Source organism: Pristis pectinata, chromosome 4, assembly GCF_009764475.1.
Source record: "Pristis pectinata isolate sPriPec2 chromosome 4, sPriPec2.1.pri, whole genome shotgun sequence".
In the NCBI taxonomy this organism is placed as follows: Eukaryota; Metazoa; Chordata; class Chondrichthyes; order Rhinopristiformes; family Pristidae; genus Pristis; species Pristis pectinata.
In genome coordinates, this window is record NC_067408.1 from 77,361,453 (window position 1) to 77,383,351 (window position 21,899).

Sequence of the window (21,899 nt, forward strand, 5' to 3'; positions counted from 1 at the left end):
TTGAACTTAGATGATAAGGTGGAACTGATATGATTGGCAGACAAATCAGAAAAGGGTGTAGGAGCGATTGGCAGGAGATTCAGCAGATAGCATGTGTATATACATCTGATAGCATGTACATATGTTTGACTGATGTGGAGATGTGTTCCACACAAATTGAGAAGGAGAAGCTGACTGTGATCTCTAAACAAAGTGGGGGGGGGGGGGGTGGAGGGGGAGGTTCACCAGTACACACTTGGGTGAATTGCATTTGTGCAAAATAATCAAATGCCACTCAAAGTTATTGCTGAGAGTACAGGATGCAGCGAATGCTTATGAGCATTCAGGCATGTGCATGAATGTTTGGTCTGTCCACTCATGTGGACTTAACACATAGCCCAGTCTGCCTAAAGGACACAAGGGATACTGAGGATATTGAGCTTGAGATGATCAGTATGGCCAGTCATTTTCCAATCTCTCTGCCATTGTTGCAGGAGATAGAGGCAGCTATCAGGCAAGATGATAGAATGCAGTGCCTAAAGCAAGTGATTCAAACAGGATGGAGAGAGAGAGAGCGTGTGAGACTGAGCCTGTTCTCCAGCCACACTTCCACGTGGGGGATGAATTGGGAAGTCAAGTTGGCCTGATCTTGAGAGGAAATGGCCATTCTTCCCAAGCTACAAAGGTACAATGTGATCAAGCACAATCACTTCCCCCACGAGGGAGTGAATGGTTGCCTCCGCAGAAGAAGAGGAAGTATCTACTGGCCAGGGATGAATGCAAAGATCAGAGACTATATGCTGAACTGTAAATCATGTAGATCTCAGGAAAGGAACTACTGTAAGGAAATAGCTTGTGCTTCACTTTAATCAGATCTTAAACTCTGGGTAAAATTTGGGTGAGATCTGTTTTGCCTTGATGGGAGAAATATATCTATTGACAGTTGATTACTTCTCAACGTTTTGTGAAAACATTCATCGACAACTACTTGTAAGCGCAAAGGGCTGTTTGCCAGCTAAGGCATTCCTGAGGTACTGACCTTGCATAATGGATCACAGTCAGTGCAGAGAACCTTGTGAAGTTCTCAAAAGACTGGTGGTTTGGTCACTGAATAGCATCATCTCACCCTCGACAGAGTAATGGAGAGGCAAATAACAGAGACATCCAAGGAGCTGCTGAAGAAGGATAAATTATCAAAGGCTAAATCCCTGTATTTGAGTATTCTAACTTTCTCCAGTACTCCAGCCCAAGGAATGATGAGCAGTCCTGTGCAAGATTTATGAGCAGACAAACTGAAACTCTATTCCCAAGAGTGCAAAGAGCATTGGAAGGAAAAATGTTGAAAGATTATTGGAAGATAACCGAGATGGATAAGAAGACACGAGACTGCAGATGCTGGAATCTGGAGCAACAAACAATATAGTGGGGTGGGGGGTAGGAATAGTCAATGTTTTGGGTTGAGACACTGCATCAGGAGCTGGACAGGAAGACTGACACACTGCTTAAGCAGAGGTGCAAAAGAGCCGTTGCAGTGAAACATCAGGAACACTGACGACAAAGGCACATCACATTGGCAGCAGGTCGAGGTGACGACACTTACGATACTTCAGATCAAACAAGGTCTTAATCAAGGATGGCACACCATATCAGAGAAATTGGCACAATCTCAGGAAGACCACTGAAAAGGCACTGACACCCTATTATTCTTGCAGAACAGATTGTGGCGTCTTTGAAACAAACCTCTGGGGAAATCCCCATCCAGTAAGGACCAGATCTGAAGGAGGGTCTGTTGGCACAGGTAAGTACAAGATTTTGTGCTGAAATAAAACAGAATTGAGCCAGTTGAAATAAGAGCAAATAAAAAATGCCAGAAACACACAGCAGGTCAGGCAGCATCTGTGGAAAGAGAAATTGTTAACGTTTTAGGCCTGGGACCCTTGATCAGAACTAGGAAGGACAAAAAGCAAGTTAGTTTTCGGTAGTAGAGAAGGTGAGGGAGGGATGGGTAGAACAAAGGGAATATCTCTGATTGGATGAGACCAAATGAGTTAATGCAACAGCTAGAATCAGATGATGCTGCTTTGTCTGTGTAATGTGTTTCCGATATCAAGGGTGGAAGGACGTGACCAGCAGGCCAGACTGTTCAAAAAGAAAAATAGCACCAAAATGATAATTGGTAGAAATGGCCAGTTTTGATAGAGACAGAATGGAGCAACAAGTTATTTAAAGGTGGAGAATGCAATATTGAGTTCACGTGGCTACAATATGCCCAGGTGAAGATCAGGTGTTATTCCTTGAACTTGTGTTGGACCTTGTTTATTTCAGCACAGAAGGCCACAGACAGAAAATTAGAGTGAGGGTGGGGTGGTGACTTAAAAGGACAGGCAACTGGAAGCTCAGGGTCACTCTTGCACATTGAATGTGTGACCCCCAATGTTTCAGGTCAAACATTGACCACCTGCTTTTCTCCACGGATGCTGCCTGGCCTGCTTAGTTCCTCCAGCATCATCGTGTTTTTCATTTAGACCTCAGCATCTGCAGTCCTTTGTTTCTCATTGAATTCAGAGGCTGGTGGCGTGAAAGGTAAATGCCAGGATAACTCTGTTCATACTCTGTCTTTGAGAGGGGGTGAGAGCTGAGTTACTGGAAATAGATGAGATGTTGGTTAAGTGCTCTGATCACTGTGTTGGACTGGAAGCCGCAATTCAGGAAGAAGGATTGTTTTTACTGAATTTTTTTTTGTCCATATTTACAGGGAATGGTTAGTTCCCTTTAATATTAATATTGGTTAGTTTAGTTCTGTTAATATTGGTTAGTTTGACTTGCAGCATGCAGCCATCTCCGTGTTATGGTAGTGGGTCAGAAATTTGGCATGTCCCTGATGACTCTCACCAATTTTTACAGATGCACCATAGAAACCATTCTCTCTGGATGCATCACAGCATAGAATTGCAACGACTCTGTCCAAGAGTGCAAGAAATTGCAGGGAGTTACGATCGTGACCTAGTCCATCACAAAAACCAGGCTTCCCTCCATTGACTCTGTCTACACTTGCTGCCCCGGGAAAGCAGCCAACATAATCAAAGACCCCTCCCACCCCAGTCATTCTATCTTCTACTCCCTCTCATCCGGAAGAAGATACAAAAGCTTGAGAACATACACCATCAGACTCAAGAGCAGCTTCTATCCTGCTGTTATAAGATTCTTGAATGGATCTCTCCTACCATAAGGATGAACTTGTGATCTCTCGATCTAGCCCTTGCAATTTATTTATCTACCTGCACTGCATTTCCTCTGTAAGTGTAACACTATTTTCTGCATTCTGATTTTTGTTTTCCTTTTCTACTATCTTGATGAACTTATGTATGGAATAATCTGTCTGGATGGCAAGCAAACAAAAACTTTTCACTCTTTCTCGATACATGTGACAATAATAAACCAATACCAATTACCGTGCTGATGGCGAACCAATTTTTCCATAGGAGCCACTGACTTGCTGCAGTGTATGTATCAGTGCTATTATGGATTTTCACACGTGCAGGGCAGCAGGGGAATACAGAACGGGCTGGAGGTCAGTTGGCTGGGCAGCCAATCTCCCACTGTGTTACTGGACTCAGCACCGAGTCAAATGGTGGTTCTGTAAGTTGTTGAGTTGAGGGTCTGTATGTACTTTGCACCTGACCTTGTATTTATTTGAATAGGGTTGTTGACTTGACTAAAAAGATAATTATTTTGTTCACTTCATTTTATTTGTTAATATCCATGAATGGTTTACAAATTGTATGTGATTTTACATGAATTTGTTATTTTGTATTTATCAATTTTTGATAAAAATGGTCATTTAAACCAGAAGTGTGGAGAAATTCCTTTCCTCAGAGAGTAGCGAATCTTTGGAATTCTCTGCTTCAGAGGGTGATGAAGGCCAGGTCATTAGATGTATTTAAAGCGGAGATAGGGAGATAGAAGAATTGAGGTTTATGGGGAACTGGCATGGACGAGGAGTTGAGGTTAGTGCAGATGAGCCATGATCATACTGAATGGTAGGGCATGCCTGAGTAGCTGATGGCCTATTCCTGCTCCTATTTTCTTGTATTGTGTTGTAAAAATTATTTATGTTTCTCACCTGTTCCCAAATGTTTCATTGTCAGACATTTAGAACTGATGGGAGAAGCCTTCTGACAGCATGCTCCACCTCATAGAACATGCCCGTAGCAAGGCTAAGTAAGTGCGTAAGTGCGATGTTGTGCATCCATGGAGTGGTATGGATAGGGTATCTGCTGGGTCAAGAGAATTCAAAGCCACTGGTTCGGTGCTATAGCTTCTAGAGTCTGGCTGTCTCTGAAGAAATGCTGCTTTGCACTATTTAAGTTGTTTCAGAAATTAAGTACTTAATTTATGTCACCGTCTACCCTGCAATATCTCAGGGAGTGAGTGAGAGAAGGTGCTGCACGTAAATGACTGGAGATTTGCACAAGATCATCACGGGATTGGAGTTGTCATACTGAATGCAACATCTTTGGTAGAAAAGGGGAAATTCAAGGAAAGGTTTGGGCAATTGTTATTCAATTTGCAAGCCATGTCATCATTGAGCAGGGAGTTGGTTGGATCATGTTTATGCAAAATGAATTGCCTCCAACATATTATGTATGTTCTCTCTATTCAGAGCCAACAGTCAATGACATTCCCCTTTGACACCATGCACATAGGGTTAATACCTGACGCTCGTTTTTCTCCCCCAGAAACAAGTTTTACCAGAAGTGCAAAGAACCATGTATAAATTCATAATTATTTCATCTCCTTTAATACCTTTTGTCATTAAGAGCACTCAGGCACATCCAACTGTTCATGTTATAAAGCTTTTTTAGAACAGGCACTTCTAATTTAACAAGGTAATTCTAACAGTTTTCAAATATGATACATTCCTAATTTATGGTGCAGAAGTGAAGATTATTAGAAAAATCAGAGTTTCATCAATTTGTATGACATGTCTTTGTGTTCATCTGCAAGGTCTTTTATAGCTGAGCTCTTATTGAAAATGACTTGCCTGAGCTCAAAATGGTGGGGAAGAGGATTTCAGCAGCAGATGGGTTAAGGTGGGAATACTGGTGGGTAATGTGCTGTGGCTGGGTGCAGGTAGTCTTTTTGATGGAGGGGATGCAAGTCGTTTGAGAAGGAATCTGGAACAGGCTTGAGATGGGGACCTGTGATAATGGCTTCTGCCTTCTGGAGCAAATTGGAACTCATCCAAGACTGAATGGGCGAGTAATTACTTCAAAATACCATCTGAAGTATCTTCGCTAGCCACCCAGTTGGAAACAATTGCTTCTGCCACCTCCTCAGTGTAATGAGGGATGGAGTCTTGGCTTCATTGCTCATTTCCTGAGAATAAATAAAAGAAAGGAATACAGGGTTTTTGCTTTTAAAATATAAGGTGACAGCAATACTGGGCTCAGTCCATCTGTTTGCATTTATTGGTGTGTTCAGCCAAACCAACCTTGGCTAATGGACGGATGAGAGTCTGCATGGCAAAGGAAAGCATAATGGTGAGTTTTCTACGGAGCATTGAAGTCATGAATTAAATGCATGCGACTGTCTATTACTCTTTCAGCAGAGGAGATGGAATTGCTTTTTTATGTTTTTAAAACTGGAGTGACTCATAGTGATATGGTTGAGGAAAGCAACATCAGAGGGAGTTGGAGGGAGGGTTGTGATCGCGATTATAGTTGCACAGATTGGTGGGGGTGGGGGGGAAATGAGAAAATAGTTTGGGTTCTGCTCATCAGGCAGAGCGTACAAAGATGGTAGACAAAAGCGGAGATTGTTTGCGCATTTTCAACTTGCAGACAGGCATAAAAGGCTGCCGGTCAACAGCAGTGACAGGAAGAAGATACGTGGTGGGTGTCTGTTTCTGTCTGGTAGTGTTGTTGGAACTCAGCTGCCATGCCCCTCAGAGAGAGAAGGCAAGGTCTAGTTTGTAATGCGATGTTGCTGGTGTACATTTTATTCACGTGCATGCAAAATTAAAACTGGCAAACCTGGGGGCTATAATCAACAGAACATAGTTACGCTATTTACCGGGATACTGTTGGGAGAGATGGCCTCTCTGGAGATGCAACAGGAGCCAAGTTCACCATGAATGGTTGTGATGCATCAGGGCGGAGGAAAAATAATGGTAGAGCTGTAGTGATGGGGAATTTCATTGTAAGAAGTGCAGGATAGGTATTTGTGCTGCAGTAGGCGTATGTTTCCTCCCTGGTACTAGGGTGAAGGATGCCATGGAACAGCTAGGGAACATCCTGAAGAGAGTGGGTGAACAGTCACTGGTTGTGGTACATATTGGTACCAATGACATGGTATGAAGTCCTGCAAAATGAATTTTCTAACTCTAATGTAAGGAAGTAGGAGATAAATTAAAAAGCAGGACATAGTGAGTACAGGAAAATAGGAATAGATCAGATGAATGTGTGGCTGAAGAAGTGGTGCAGGAGGAAGAAATTTACATGAATGGGATAGTGGGACCTGTTCTGGGGAGGTGACATCTGGACTAGAGGGATGGGTTGCACCCAGGGGCAGGACAAGGATCAAGATTGGGACCAATATCCTGTTGAATATGTTTGCCACTGCTATTGGGGAAGGTTTAAACTTGATTGACATGGGATTGGGAACTTTGGCAGGATGACAAGGGAGAGAGAAACAAGGACAGAAATGAAAGGACAAACAGTAGCATGACAAAGCAGCAATTGGGGAAATCAATGGCAAGAGGCAATAGGGTCACAGTGCAAAATAAGTTGGTAAAATGATTAAAATGGCAAAAAGACGAGTCAATTATTTTGTCCTTATTACAAATGCTTTATGTATTAAAATATAATGAACTAATGGCACAAATTTAATTGAATCAAACTGATCTGATAATCCTTACAGAGACACGTATGCAAGGGGATCCAAGCTTGGAACTTAACATAAAGGGGAATTTGACTTTTGGGGAGGATGATGGGAAGAAGAGGTGGGGGTAGCATTGTTGATAAGAGATGAATATTGGTTTATTATTGCCACATGTACCCAGAAACAGTGGAAAGCTTTTGTTTGTGTGCCATCCAGACAGATCATGCCATCCATAAGTACATTGAGATAGTAACAAGAAAGTACAGAATGCAGAATTGAGTACAATTGTGAGAGATGATCCAAGCACTTGTCTTGAGTCTATTTGAGTGGAGGTAAAGAACAGCAGGAGGAAGAGACACAGTTTGGCCTCGTGTTTAGACCCCCAAACAGAAGCCATGCTGTGCAAAAAAGGTATAAAACTTGAAGTTTAAATATGGAGGCATGTAAAAGAAAGAGCGCCATAATTGTGAGAGATGTTAATCTTGTTATGATTTGGTTAATCGGGTTAGAAAGTGGAGCTATATGAGATAGAGCGCACTGGGGAAGGATTCCCAGAAGAAAATGTCATGGAGTTAACTCAGAAACCAGCAGTCTCTGATCTGGTAATGAGGCTGATTTAATAAATGATCTCAGAGTAAAAGATCCCTTTGGAAGTAGTGATCACAACATGATAGAATTTTATATTCCATCTGAGAGGGAGAAACTTGGGTCAGAAACAATTGTGTTTAACTTAAATTAGGTTGCAGTGGAATCAGAATAGGGTTGGCTCAAGTGGACTGGCAAATAGATTTGCAGCAAAGACTGTGGGCAAGACATTGCAGTCATTTAAGTAAGATAATTCATGACATTCAGCAAGAAATATTTCCCAATAAAGAGGTAAGACTCTAAGGGAGGGGATAAACCAACCATGGCAAACCAAAGAAGTCAAGGAAGATAATAAGGTGAAAGAGAAAATTTATAAGATTGCAAAAGTTTGTAGCAGACCCAAATAGTGAGATAAATTCAGAATCCAGTAGAGGAAAAAAAACAGAGGAAATAAACTATAAGGGTGAACTAGCAAAGAATATAACAGGACAATAAGAGCTTCTTTAAAAATACAAAAATAAAGAGAGGTTCAGATGACTGCAGGCCCCTTAGAGATGATGCTGGGGAGAGAATTATGGAGAAGAAGAAAATGGCAAAGGTGTTAAATAGACATTTTGTATCAGTCTTTATGGTAGTAGATATTACAGACATCCCGTCAATACCAAATGATGCTGAGGAAGAATTAAATAACATCAAAGGAGAATAAGGATTAAGCAAAGAAATGGACTAAAAAGCCAGTAAAAGCCTGGCCTGGATGGATTGCATCCTGGGATCTTGACAGAATTGGCTGTACAAATTATGGATGTACTGGTTATGATTTTTGGAGAAGTCCTTAGATCCTTGAGAAATACCAGAGAATTAGGAAACTGTCAAGGTGTCACTGCCATAAAAGAGGAAAGGAAGCATTAAATGGACTGATCGGCCTGTCACAAATTGTTGGGAAAACGCCAGAGTCAATTATTCACTGGAAACTTGCTGTCTAATAATACATTAGTGATTTGGAGGAAGGAAGCACATATATGGCAGGCAAGTTTGCAGATCACGCAGGAGTCAGTGAAGGAAAGTTGGATAGTTTCCAGAGACATATTGATAGGTTAAATGAGTGGGCAAAAGTTTTCAAATGAGGTATAATGTGAGAAAATGTGAAGTTGTTTGTTTTGGAAGGAAGATCAAAAGAGCAGTATTATTTAAATCAAGATAAACTGCAGAAAGCTATGGCATGAAAAAATTTGAGGGTGTTTGTGCAGGAAATACAGAAAGCTGGCAAATGCAGCACATAACAGGGAAGGTGAATGGACCATTGGCCTTTTACTTCAAGGAGGTCTGGAGTGCAAAAGCATGAGGGTCAGGGTTAGTTGTACTGCAACGGTGCAAGGCACTGATGCGACCACAACTGGAGTACTACAAAGAAGTTTGGTCCCCCTATTTAAGGAGGGATATTATTTCATTGGAGGCTGTTAAATGAAGATTCAGTTGGATGATCCCAGGAAAAGAAAGAGTGTCCAACACAGAAGAGTTATAAGTTGTGACTCTATTCATTGGAATTGAGAATAATGAGAAGGGATCTTATTGAAGCATCTGAGGGGCAAGGCAGGGTAAATGCTTAGAGGGTATTTCCTCTCCTGGGGAGTACAGAACCAGAAGGCATCGTTTCAGATTTAGGGTATGTCCATTTAAGACCAAGATGAGGACGAATTTATTCTCTCAGAATGTTGTTTTCAAACATCCTCATCATTGAGAGCTGTGTGGGAAGAGTATTTGTGTGTATTTAAAGCTGAGATAAATAGGCTTACGTTCAACAGGGGAATCAAGTGTGATGAGGAAAGGGCAGGAAAATGGATTTGGGGAATGTTGGATCAGCCATTATAATGTTGAATGAAAAAAGCAACCTTGAGGGGCTGAATCGCTCACTCCCGTCCCTACTACTTATGGTTTATGATCTTCAATTTTCTGCTGAAAACCTACACGATCTCTGATCTGCATCAATGGAGAATTGACATGCATTAACAGTTGCCTTATGTTGGTTTTTTTAAAGCTTCTCAATCCTCGAGCTTCCCATTAATTTTTGCAATATCATATGCCCTCTCTTTTGCTTTTATGCTGTTTTTGACTTCCCTTGTCAGCCATGGTTGCCTCATCCTCCCTTGAGAATGTTGCTTCTTCTGATCCTGCATCTTCCAAATTACTCCCAGAAACTCCTGCCATTGCTGCTGTACCGTCACCCCTGCTTGGGTCCCCTTCCAATCAACTTTGGCCAGCTCCTCTCTCATGCCTCTGTAGTTACCTTTACTCAACAGTAATACTAATACATCTGCTTCTCCCTCAAACTGCAGGGTGAATTCCATCATATTATGATAACTGCCTCCTCAGGAATCCTTTACCTTCAGTTCCCTTATCAAATCTGGTTCATTGCACAACACCAAATCCAGAATTGCCTTTTCCCTAGTGGGCACGACCACAAGCTGCTCTAAAAAGCCATGCCGTAGGCATTCTATAAATTCCTTCTCTTGGAATCCAGTACCAGCCTGATACCTACCTGCATATTGAAATTTCCCAAGACCACTGTAACATTGCCCTTTTTACATGCCTTTTCTATCTCCTGTTGTAATTTGTACCCCACATCCTGGGCTACTATTTGGAGGCCTGTATACAATTCCCATCAGGGTCTTTTTACCCTTGCAGTTTAACTCTGCCCACAAGGATTCTACATCTTCTCATCCTATGTCACTACTTGCTAAGGATTTGATTTCATTTTTTACCAACAGAGCCACCTCACCCCCTCTGCCCACCTGCCTGTCTTTTCGATAGAATGTGTGTCCTTTGCTGTTTAGCTCCCAGCTGTGATCTTTCAACCACGACTCTGTGACACCCACAATGTCATACCTGCCAATTTCTAATTGCACTATGAGCTCATCTACCTTATTTTGTATACTGCGTGCATTCACATATAACACCTTCAGTCCTGTATTCACCACCCTTCTTCTCAAATTTGTCTCCATGTTACCTTAAGTTAAGTTCTGTTCCTTTTGTTATTTTTTATTCTGGAGATTTCAGTAACCTCTCCTGCACTCTCCTTCCCTTTTACTCTATCCATACTCTTCCAATCTGTTGAACCCACCCCCCTACTATTTAGTTTAAAGCCCTATCTACAGCCCAAGTTATGCGATTCGCCAGGATCCTGGTCCCAGCGTGGTTCAGGTGGAGCCTGTCCCATCGGAACAGCTCCCTCCTTCCCCAATACTGGTGCCAATGTCCTACGAATTCAAACCTATTTCTCCCACACCAATCTTTGAGCCACGCATTTAACTCTCTGATCTTAATTAACCTGTGCCAATTTCACGTGGCTCAGGTTGCAATTCAGAGATTACCACCTTTTTGGTTCTGCTTTTTAATCTAGTCCCTAGCTGCTCAATTTCCCTCAGCAGAACCTCTTTCCTTGTTCTGCCTTTGTCATTGGTACCCACATGGACCACGACAACTGGATCTTTCCCCTCCCATTTCAAATTCCTCTGCAGGTTAGATGAGATGTCCTGAACCCAGGCACCACGCCAGCAACACAGCCTTCGGGTCTCTCGATCCTTGCGACAGAGAATTGTGTCTATTCCCCTGACTGTATTATCCCCAGTCACAACCACATTTCTCTTCTCTACCCGCTTTTGAATGGCTTCCTGAACCGTGGTGCCACAGTTCAGTTGCTCATCCTTCCTACAGCCCCCACTCTCATCCACACAGGGAGCAAGAATCTCAGACCTGTTGAATAAGCTCAAGGGCTAAGTCTCCTCCAGCACTCTCTCTTGGATCCCCCTACCTGCCTCACTCACAGTCACACTCTCTTGTCCCTGACCACAGACCAAATTTGAAATAGTTAATCTAATGGGTGTGACTGCCTCCTGAAACACAACATCCAGGTAACTCTCCCCCTTCCTGATGCGTCGCAGTGTTTGAAGCTCAGATTCCAGGTCATCAACTTTGACCCGAGTTCCTCGAGCAGCCAACGCTTGCTGCAGATGTGGTCACCTGGAATCACAAAGAGGTCCACTAGCTCCCACGTCATGTAACTACAACACATCACCTGATCCTGAAACCCTACTTGATTTAATTAGTTATAATTTGATGTCTTTTTATTTAACCACTATAAAAAACCTTACCTGTTCTTACCTGCTTCTCACCTGTGCCTCTTCGCCAAAGCCTCAGATTCCCACACCTAAACTGGCCCACTCTCAAAATAGCCACTCCCCTTTCCCCTACCTTCCTTTTATTGGCTGAGTTGCCACATACTTAGCCAATCACACAACTTTAAAAAAAAACTTTTTGATTCTCCCCTCTGCTGCTCTGGCTGCTCAACTGGGGAAAAACAAGCTCCCAAGTGAAAATAACAACTTTTTAAAAACTGCTAGCTCCTCCTCTCTGCTGGCTCTGGCTGCTGCAACAAGAGAAAAAGCAACTGACCTTGTCTCTGGCATGGTCAGCATCGTGGCCAATTTGCACAGCTGGTGGTTAAGATCACTTGGGTTCCAAATAATGCCGTTGGAAATAATTGTCATGTTTTTCTTGTGGATGGGGAAAGGTTTGCTCTTCGGTTTTGTTACTTGGTCCTTGTTTAATCAGAGACTGCAGTAAAACATACTTTTTAAATCACGAATTAAGTCACCAAACCAGATTAACATGAATTGAGTGCAAATAATCTTTTCTATTGGATGACCAATTATGTGGAAATTACTACGACTTGTTCACTCACCTTAAGTAGCTTCTGTCTTCAGATGACTTTTTTCTACCACTGCTGTGTAGCGATTAGATTTGTAATATTGAAATAATATTGCCAGGATTCTCGATTTGCCTGATGGATATTTAGGAAAAAGCTGGAAAACTTCTGCCTTGGGCCATGGTTTACAATGTGGTTCACTCTCTGGGTTGTGCATCTGCATTTACAGGGATGGAAGTGAGTGCTTCTCCCAGGGCTAGTTCTGAATCAGTTTGATAGCTGCCCATATGAGAGTCACAGAGTCAAACAGCATGGAAATGTGGCCTTCAGCACACCCACTCCATGCTGACTAGTAGCACCCATTTACATGAATCCATTCTTATTTTTGAAATATTCCCATCACTCATCAGCTTCCCCAGATTCCACCAATGACCTGGAGGCAATTTACAGTGACCAATTAACCAACCAACCTGCCTGTCTTTGGGTTATGGGAGGAAACTAGAGCATCTGGAGGAAACTCACATACCTTTATTTAAGAAGGCTGCAAGGACAAGCCAGGAAACTCCAGGGCACTGAGCCAAACATCAGTGATGGATAAGCTGCTGGAGGGGAGTCTGCAAAACAGTATCTATTGCCATTTGGAAAGGCAAGGATTGATTAGGGATAGTGACCATGGCTTTATGGATGGGAAGTGGTGTTCTATGTATTTAATTGAGTTTTTTTTTGAAGAGGTCACCAAGAGGATTGATGAGGGCAGGGTAACAGGCATATGTATGTGGATTTTAGCAAGGCCTCTGACAAGGTCCCACATGGTAGGCTGGTCAGGAAGGTGAGATCACTTGGGATTCACTGTGAGCTAGCCAATTGGATGCAAAATTGTCTTGTTGGAAGGAGTTAGAGGGTGGTAGTGAAGGGTTGTTTTTCAGATTGGAGGCCAGTGCTGCAGGGGTCGGCCTTGGGTCCCCTGTTGTTTGTCATGTATGTAATAATCTGGATGAGAATGTAGGTGGCATTTTTAGTAAGTTTGTGGATGACACCAAAATTGGTGAAGAGAGAAAAAGATTGTCTAAGGTTACACAAGAGACTGCAGATGATGGAATCTGGAGGAGCAGCAAGCAATGTGCTGGGTTTGCAGTGGGTCATGCAATATCTGTGGGAGGAAAGAAATTGTCGACGTTTCGGGTCGAAACCCTGCAGCACACCATTGGTCGCTGGCCTCCAATCTGAAAAATAAAATCTGAAATAATGCTGGACTCTTCAAAATGTAGACAACCTAGCAGTTTCAAATGTTATTTGGTTATCATTGTTGGAGGAGTAGTTATAAAATAAGAATAACTCAGAGAGGCCCCTTTTGTAAAGAAGTAGAATTCCCCTTGGTATATCTAGTTCCTGCCCTTGTAACTGATGTGCCTTGTACCATGTTCATGTGCATATATCTTTGTTTTCCAGAGATGTTTCTAATGCATTTAATCCCAGTCTGTGTAACGGATATCTCCAATCTCTCTATCCAGTGCTGTTTTTGTGCTTTTTGATTGTATTGGACGCAGTAAGGGTTATATATTTGATTCCTGAATAAGAATGGAATACCGGAAACACACTACTGACCAGTCTCGGTAAAAGAGGCATGAGAAGGTGACACACCCACCATATCTGCCATTACTCCTCGCAGATGATCAGTGACTTGTAAAACTACAGCTGGCCCTTCCTGAGGTTTTAGATTTCGAGCATGTATTGTTTCATAATTCTTTGCTTGTTTTTTTGCTGGCAAATCAGGATTGGGGCAAGTAACTTGTACTTGACTCATTTACTTTCACACTCCCATGATAAATTGTTCATAATTTGCTTAACTGAGGCAGCTCAAGATTGTTCAGTGTCCAGATGCGTACACCAAGTCAATGGTGCACAACAGGGCCACCTTGTTACCCAAGGGCTGCAACTTCTGAAAGTGCATGAGGCTTAAGGTGTTGTGCATTACAGAGAGAGACTTCCACCATTATCACAGTGAAAGGCCTTTCCTGTACATGCACTACAATCGCAGTGAACATAAAAGGAGAGAAGTTGTGGATCTTATCCCTGGGGCTGGAGGGTTAGGGTTAGGGTTTAGTCAAAGCAAGGAGGTCAGGTTGTTGGGAATTTGCATGTCGAAGACCATGGGGAGTATTGGTGGTGTTGCATTCATCTGCTGAAAGGCTGACAGCTGGGTTGGGGTCAAGACAAGAGTTGTGGTGGGTGTGGGGTGGGGTGTTTGGAAGGGGAGCTGTTGCGCTGTACTGTGTACTGCTTCTGTATGAGTGACCTAGACATTTCTGGGCATCACTGTGTGTGTCTACCATCTCTGTTTGTTCATGCATCAGACACATGGAGGATCTGAGTAGAATATACCAGATTCAGTGGATCTTGAAGTATGCCACTGTTTCCCTTGATAATTTTCTCTAATTGCATAAATGTTTTTCCACTTGACAGAATTTAACAGCCATGAAATCTTTGACATTAAATGTTCAAATGGAAGATTGGAAACTATTTAAAACTCAAGAATGCTTTTTTATTCTAAATTTGCAGATGAAAGAGAAGATGTTCAAAAGAAAACATTCACAAAATGGATAAATGCACAGTTTGTCAAGGTAAGAGGATACCACAGTGATCTATGGATTTGAAAGGATATGCTGTGTACTGAAGTTTTGTCATTTAATCTGCTTGAAGGTATTGAACTCTTTGGAGTTAAATGTCTGCTGTTTGAGAACATTTTTCTCCATTGCATCAGGGAATCTGACTCTCCTTAAGTGCAACATTCCAACTTATCGAAGCAGGATGTGTTTTGTGGATAAAATAAAAACTTTACTTTATTCTGGAATGGATACTTTATTCATTAACTTGTGTGCAGGGACTTAGGTGCATGGTTTTCAATTCTGTGACCAAGTAACTGACAAAAGATTATCAGCAAATTTTTAGGATTTAAGTTTACTGTCTCTGGAAAATATACTTGACTCTTGACACAAGTACAAATTCTTTCTGCCATTGCCAGAAATACCTCTCTTTTGGTTCTTGAAGCATTTGATTTTCCATCATTTTTATCCTTGCTGAAGCTCAAGATATCTATGGAGTGAAATGGATTGTGTTAGTTCACTTCACTTTGTAAATTTTTGACATCGAGCACTTGCAGGCACTGCAAGGCAAAATAAGGTGTAGAATAAAGCACTTTCAGCTTGGGCTTTGTAGCGCTGCTCGTTACACTGAGATGGTTTTACCTCCACCATTACAAGCATGGTAAATGAGACTGCTGCTAAATTATCAACAATTTTGTGCTTGGAATTGTGCACAACTGATGTGAGGTTAGACCTTCGAAACTAATTTCAGATTGGACTAATACATTTTTACAATAGCAAATGATTTCTTCCATAAAGCCGGACTGAATTTAAAGCTAAGTATCAGTGGGAAAATGACGCTGTTTTGAGCCACTAGATTGCTTTTGGGAACATTTTAGTAACTTGGATATCGAGGTCAGTGATGAAGCAATGGTCCTTGCAGTTGCTGCTCTTGTTGAAGAAAACTTTCCACAAAGATCTGGAGATGTCGATGTTCAAGATGTCATCTTTCCTGACCTGACTGGCGTCATCATCAGTGGATCTCAAATGTTCAGAAACTGTGATGTCAAAAAAATGGCTAAACAGACAATCCGAGTGAATAATATTTCACAGGCAGCAAGCCAGGAAGCAAAAAAAACCCTTTCCTTTCAATGGAAAAATGTTAATGTTTTACTGAGCATGAATTAAAGATTTCAATGTACGATGAGATTAAGCGATGTAAAATATAATTCAAGATATAAACACATTTATTCTGAGGAAATTATATTCCTGGTACACCATATTATTTTTTGCTGTGTCAGGGAGGTTGACGAGCAGGAACTCTAGATTTGTATTTTGTTTAAAAATGGAATTGTAACTCATACCAGAATGGATTTTTAACAGTGTGATTCATTCATGTCTCGTTTTAAGTTCTTGAAACAGACATTCAATGATTATATTAGAGAAGTGTGCAGAGGTGCACCCTTCAGAGGAGTAAGCAATCATCGATGCCAACTTCTGCAGTTCTGCATTTAACTGCAGATTTGTGCACTTAAAAAGTTTTGTCCGATTTCCTCCGTTTTAATGCTGAATACTTAGCACTGTTGCAGTATCTGGACATTAATTTGTCAGAACTGGAGTGCCTTTTCAGCTCAAACGTTTGGACTAATGAATATTTTCACCAAAATAGGTGTACTACATTGTCCAAGTTAGAATGCCTCTCACCCACTCAGTGGATCAGGCAGTATTTGTGGAAGGAGAAAGAGAATTAATGTTTTGGGTTGAAGACCTTTTGTCAGAATCGTAGAAGGGAGCAAACAAAAAGGGTGGGGGCAAAATGAATCTGACAAATGGAATATCCCTGATAGAGCTGAGAGTTACCATGGTATTAAGGTTAAAGGCCATCATGTCGACAGGACAGTGGACAGAGAGAAAATGAACCGAGGCTCTGAAAAGAGACCAGTTAGCAAATGACAACACAAACGTTGCAAATAGCAGGGTTGTGGGATGCACCCAGCAGGTTGTTCTGTGCTTACGGAGAGAGGAAAAACTTAGCCAATGTCACAGAAGGATGACTGAGAGTAGAAATGTCTAGTTCTGATACAGACAGAAAGCGATTGAGGTGAAGTGGTTGTGGAGTTGCCTGATGGAGATGAGGTGCTGTTTCCCCAAGCTTAGTTGAGCCTCATGATAATATAGAGGTTCAAAGCTGATTATGAAAGGAGGTCAAGTTGTCATCTAAAAAATATGAGCCTTTGGAATGCATCCAGATTAGGCCCCTTAATTTCTTTGTTCACTGGTTGAGTGGAAAGAAGCAGTATTAGTTGATGAAGCAAAGGAAGTTCATGATTTGGAAAAGTGGCCATAGCTTTTTGAGATTCACACTGAACATAAATGAAGACAAAAATGATTCAGAAGTAAAAAAAAACATAGGCCTGAAAATGTTGCAATGTCACTGAACCTACCAACATAAATCAACGGTGGGAGTTTTTACTTGATAGAAAATGAACACATTATGGCAAAATGCTTTCCATGCAGGACTAAACAGCACATATTCAAGGCTGGTTTAAAATGAAATAAGTGCTAGATGTAATGGGTTAGTACAAATGCACTGAAAAAGATTGGATGCAAATTTGGAGAATTAATTGGGAGTAATCCTCGCAGTTATCAGAGGGTAATATGTAGGGATTTGTAAAGCACAAGTAAAAGAATAGACTGAAGAAAACATGGCCAGCTTAGAGATCCATGGCACACAAACTCTATTAGGTTCTTTCCTTTCTTTGGCAATCACCATGATTCCAATCTTCACCATTTGCATTGATACAAAACTACTCTATTTGACACAACTTCAATAGAATGTTGAAAAATGACTTGAATTAAAGTTAAAATATCAAATTTATTTACTGGTCTTGCTGGCTGAATAAAATTTCATTCTTGCAACACTTTTTCATTCAGGTTCTTTTAAATGTTCCCAATCCTAAATGTGAATTATCTGGAGTTTGAGATGGGTGGCTAGTTTTTCTCTGTATGGACGTTATGGGACCATGCAGACTTTCCTTGAATTACCCATATTCAGAGAAGAGCCACTTGCGGGCCACATCTCCAATCTTGTTATCTGGCCAAGTTGACCCGCCTCCTCTCAGCAATCTATCTGAGCATCTGGGGACAAGTGCTCAGAGCACTATCAACTATCTGGTGCTGCTGGATTTATAATGAGCACCTTTCTACTGGCCTGTTGCTGAATGATTTTCCTGAGTTGAGTTTCCAGCAGTGACATGTTTTCAAAGCTTAAGAGTGGAGGTAGAGGAAGACAGAGAACAGCACTTTTTCATCTTCATGCTGGATACTAAATGAATCATGAAGAACCAAACATTAAGCCTGCGTATACATGCAGAAGCAAACATACCCTGCTCCCTTGCCAATTGCACATTTACATTTGTGCTTGCTTAAAATTTTGGTGTGTTGCTGGGCTTTGTTTGCAATTTGTTACCAGTAAGTTTTTGAGTCATTTGTAATGTCTCTTTACAGTCCTAGCTGAGGCCAGTTCGATTAAACCAAGGATGTCCTGTTCAGTTTGACTAATTACACCACTGTGTCAATAGAGCGATGTTAAAATACATAGGAAGTTATTCCATAGTCTTTGCAATTAAAATGTTGTTGTTTTCTGTTCTACTTCATTTGCTGAAATGCCTCATCATTAAATGCTGAACCCACTGTGGTTTGTGGTTTGTCAGGCTTGGTGACCTCGACTTTATTCTGCCAGTATCAGTTCCTGTGTACTTCATAAACTGAAACTCACTTCAGAGCTAACATATTAAACTAACCTTCAATAACCTCCATTATGAAGTCATAGAGTAGGCAATAATAGATTATTAATTATTTATGTGTGATCTCATGAATAAGATGCATTTTTTTTTACAACTGTTGAATGCAACTGATGCAGAGGTCCGGTCAGACTTTCAGTGTATATTCAGAATGAGCTGATGGCACAGTCATCCATTGGAGTGGCTGTTGTAGCAGATTCAGACCTTTTTAATCATGAGGATCATCATCTCCATTTCTGCTTTATCCTTCCGTTGCAAAGTGTGCGCCCCTGTCACATGAAAGTAAAATAACCTCACTTGTATCTGAGCTGAGCACTCTGGTTTTCACATCATTGACATAACTGGAGAAACAGAAGGAGTGTGCTATTTGGCCTCTTGCCCTTGCTCTGCCATTCAGTAAGGTTATGGGTTGTAGCGGCTAGCTACGCACTACAAAATGAAGACACAGAGTCGCTGGTTCGAAATCAGAAGTCGAATGAACGACAGGGGCGCGGTGCGCTTTTAATATCCCAAAACTTCCCACGCTACAGTTCCCGCGCTGACGCCACGCGTGGGTCACCTGACCTTCCCGCGCGCGGGCTTTCCTAGCCCGACGATGGGGAAGAAGGAGGGCCCCGCGCCATCTTGGATCGGGGCCTCCAACGACGTTTGCGATGTTGGGAGCCGGTTCGATGCCGGTGCGGTGAGTCGCTACAGGGTGATCTTTTACCTCTGCATCAGTTCTGCGCTAACAAAATATCACTTGGCTCCTTTAATATAATCTGTCAATCTGCGTCTTGAATATCCTCAACTGCTAAGCCTCCAGAGCTGCCTTGGGTAGTGTTGGGGGGAGGGGTGAATTTATTCCTCAACTCTGCCCTGAATGACTGACCCCTTATTTTAAGAGTGTGACCCCTAAGTCCTTGACACTCCAGTCAGGAGAAGTATCCTCTCCCCTCTTAAGCCCCAAAAGATTTTTTTTTATGTTTTGGTGTTGAATTCTGTCTTGTTTGCAAACAGCTTTAGGCATAATAGAAAATTGATGCAGAGCTTTCACTTGGGAAATACAATGGTTCGGACAGAGTGCCTGTTAGCTCAGATTTCACATAGTCTGTGGAAACAGTGGTTTTAATGGGCAGAATTATCTTGTCTTGGTCTATGATTTTTTACACTTATTCTCTGTGTAGTGGTATGACTGGAATTCTAAGCTATCAGGCCACCTTGACAATTATTTGCATCATTTCACCCCAAGCTATTTTGCAAAAACTATACATTCAATGTTTGACATTCATCACAGATTGACACCTTTGTGTTGTTGGTGGTGTTGAGAAAAGGAACTCCCTTCAAGAGAAAGGTTATAAAACAGGGGCACAGAGTTGATATTGGATGTACCTACTTATTTCCTGGTACACGGCTTCAGAGTGGCTCCCCAGGGGTGGGGTGGAGACGGTGGGGCGGGGGGTGGTGGTCTTCAGAGCTGCTGGTCTGTTCCCCTGCCATTTTGGTAGTTGGCATTATCTATTTTTGGGAGAGTGTAGCAACAAAAAAGTATGTGATCTCATTCCATTAATAATTGAAAAAAGTGGCCTTCCAAAGAAAGATAAATCTTACACTCCTGGGTATACTTACTCCATTTTAATAGCTTCCAGGCATGTAAATGAAGGAATGTGCCAACCTTTTTTTTATTGTATCTTAAATGACAGGTGCATTTAAGTAGAATTATGATAGATACTGAAGCATAAAATTATCAGCTTCATTTGAAATGGAAGTGAGGAAGAGCAGAATTGGCCGGTAACCCGATAGCTGAGTCAATCGAGTGAACACATAGCACTTACTTCTTGACACTTCACTACAGATAGCATACTGTTAATCGGGTCAAAGGAAATGAAGCACTGTTATTGGATTAATTATCAATACATTAATTTAATTATTTTGGGTATTCAGTTATTTAATCATTTTTGCTGATTTTTATGGCGTTAAGGAAAGTTTTATAGCCAAAATAATGTTATCAAAAGTGATATTTTCTAAATGCTCTTTTGAGCATGAATCATTTCAAGTTTTATTTTTACAGATTGCATTGCTTGAAATATTGTCTAGTTGGGGTGATTAATACCTTTAATTTGGGAGGGAATCATGTCTGTGGAATATGTCACATTTGTCCAAATTGGACCCAATTGTCTCATGCCTTTGGATGGTTTCATTCCTGGCTGTGAATAGTGTTGTAGATAATTATGTTTGTGCCTCTCACTGAGGTCTAGCATTATCAATGGTAATTAGAGCTTCAACCTAGTTTCCAGAGAGTGTCATCGAATTGTTCATTGCGGGTTCGTGTTTGTCAATTCACATCTTCAGACACCATATAAAATATTTAATTCTTGGCAGTCTGGAAAATAATAAGATTGGGAAAAGGCTCTTTTTCTCCCCCCAAAAGTCACGAAGCTGAACTTATTGTGGGAAGGATAAATTTGCTGATTGTGGGGACTTGACTAAGACAAAAATATGCTTGAAAGGCTGGAGGCTCTGTTAAATCTGGTCATATTTCCCACTGTCTAATGAGGCACTGTGGAAGAAGTTCATACTGCACAAATTAGGCAATTTGTCAGCATCAAAAAATGAAGGCTGGTCCAATATTGACGTTCTTTCACTAGATGCCACCAGCACAGCAAGTTTGTTTAAGTTCCTACACAGCTGAGGACATCTGGAGGTAAATTTTAGGCTGTTCACTGTTCATTATTTTCAAATACTGAGAGAAAATGACACCTTTACTTTCTCTATAGTATAATGACTTGAGAATTAGTCAGTGTCTGTGAAAATTAGTTCAAAAATATGACATTTGGAGTACAAATCTTGAATGCATCAGTTTCAGGGTGGCCCAGTGGCACAGCTAGAACTGCAGCCTCACAGTTCTAGACACCTGGGTTTGATCCTGACCTCTGGTGCTGTCTGTGTGGAGTTTGCACCTTCTCCCTGTGACTGCATGTTTTCCCTTGGGTGTTCTAGTTTCCTCCCACCTCTAAAAGATGTGCAGGTTGGTAGGTTAATTAGCCATTGCAAATTGCCCTGGTGTGTAGGTGAGTGGTAGAATCTTGGGAGAGTTGATGGGAGTGTGTGAAATGGGATTAGTGCGGTATTTGTGTAAATTGTGCTTGGTGGTCAGCACAGACTCTGTGTGGGGCAAAGGACCTGTTTTCTATGCTGTATGTCTCTTAGACTCCATGACTAATGGGTATGTTAAAGTGATGTAATGTTGAATTTTGGAGAGAACATCGTGAAAGAGAGAATGAAAGAGAGGGGCGGCACGGTAGTATAGCGGTTAGCGTGATGCTATTACGGCGCCAGCGATCGGGGTTCAATTCCCGTCGCTCTCTGTAAGGAGTTTGTACGTTC

The 21,899-nt window shown here is 41.6% G+C and overlaps 1 protein-coding gene across 3 annotated transcripts in view; it reads left to right on the forward strand.

Moving 5' to 3' along the window:
- The window catches only part of dmd (dystrophin), a 1,415,828-nt gene that overhangs the window by 284,325 nt on the left and 1,109,604 nt on the right, over nt 1–21,899 (forward strand). For all 3 annotated transcript variants that reach the window (XM_052015085.1, XM_052015086.1, XM_052015087.1), the window contains exon 2: nt 14,708–14,769. In XM_052015085.1, coding sequence (XP_051871045.1) covers nt 14,708–14,769 — 62 coding nt within the window. The remainder of the gene's footprint in view (nt 1–14,707; nt 14,770–21,899) is intronic.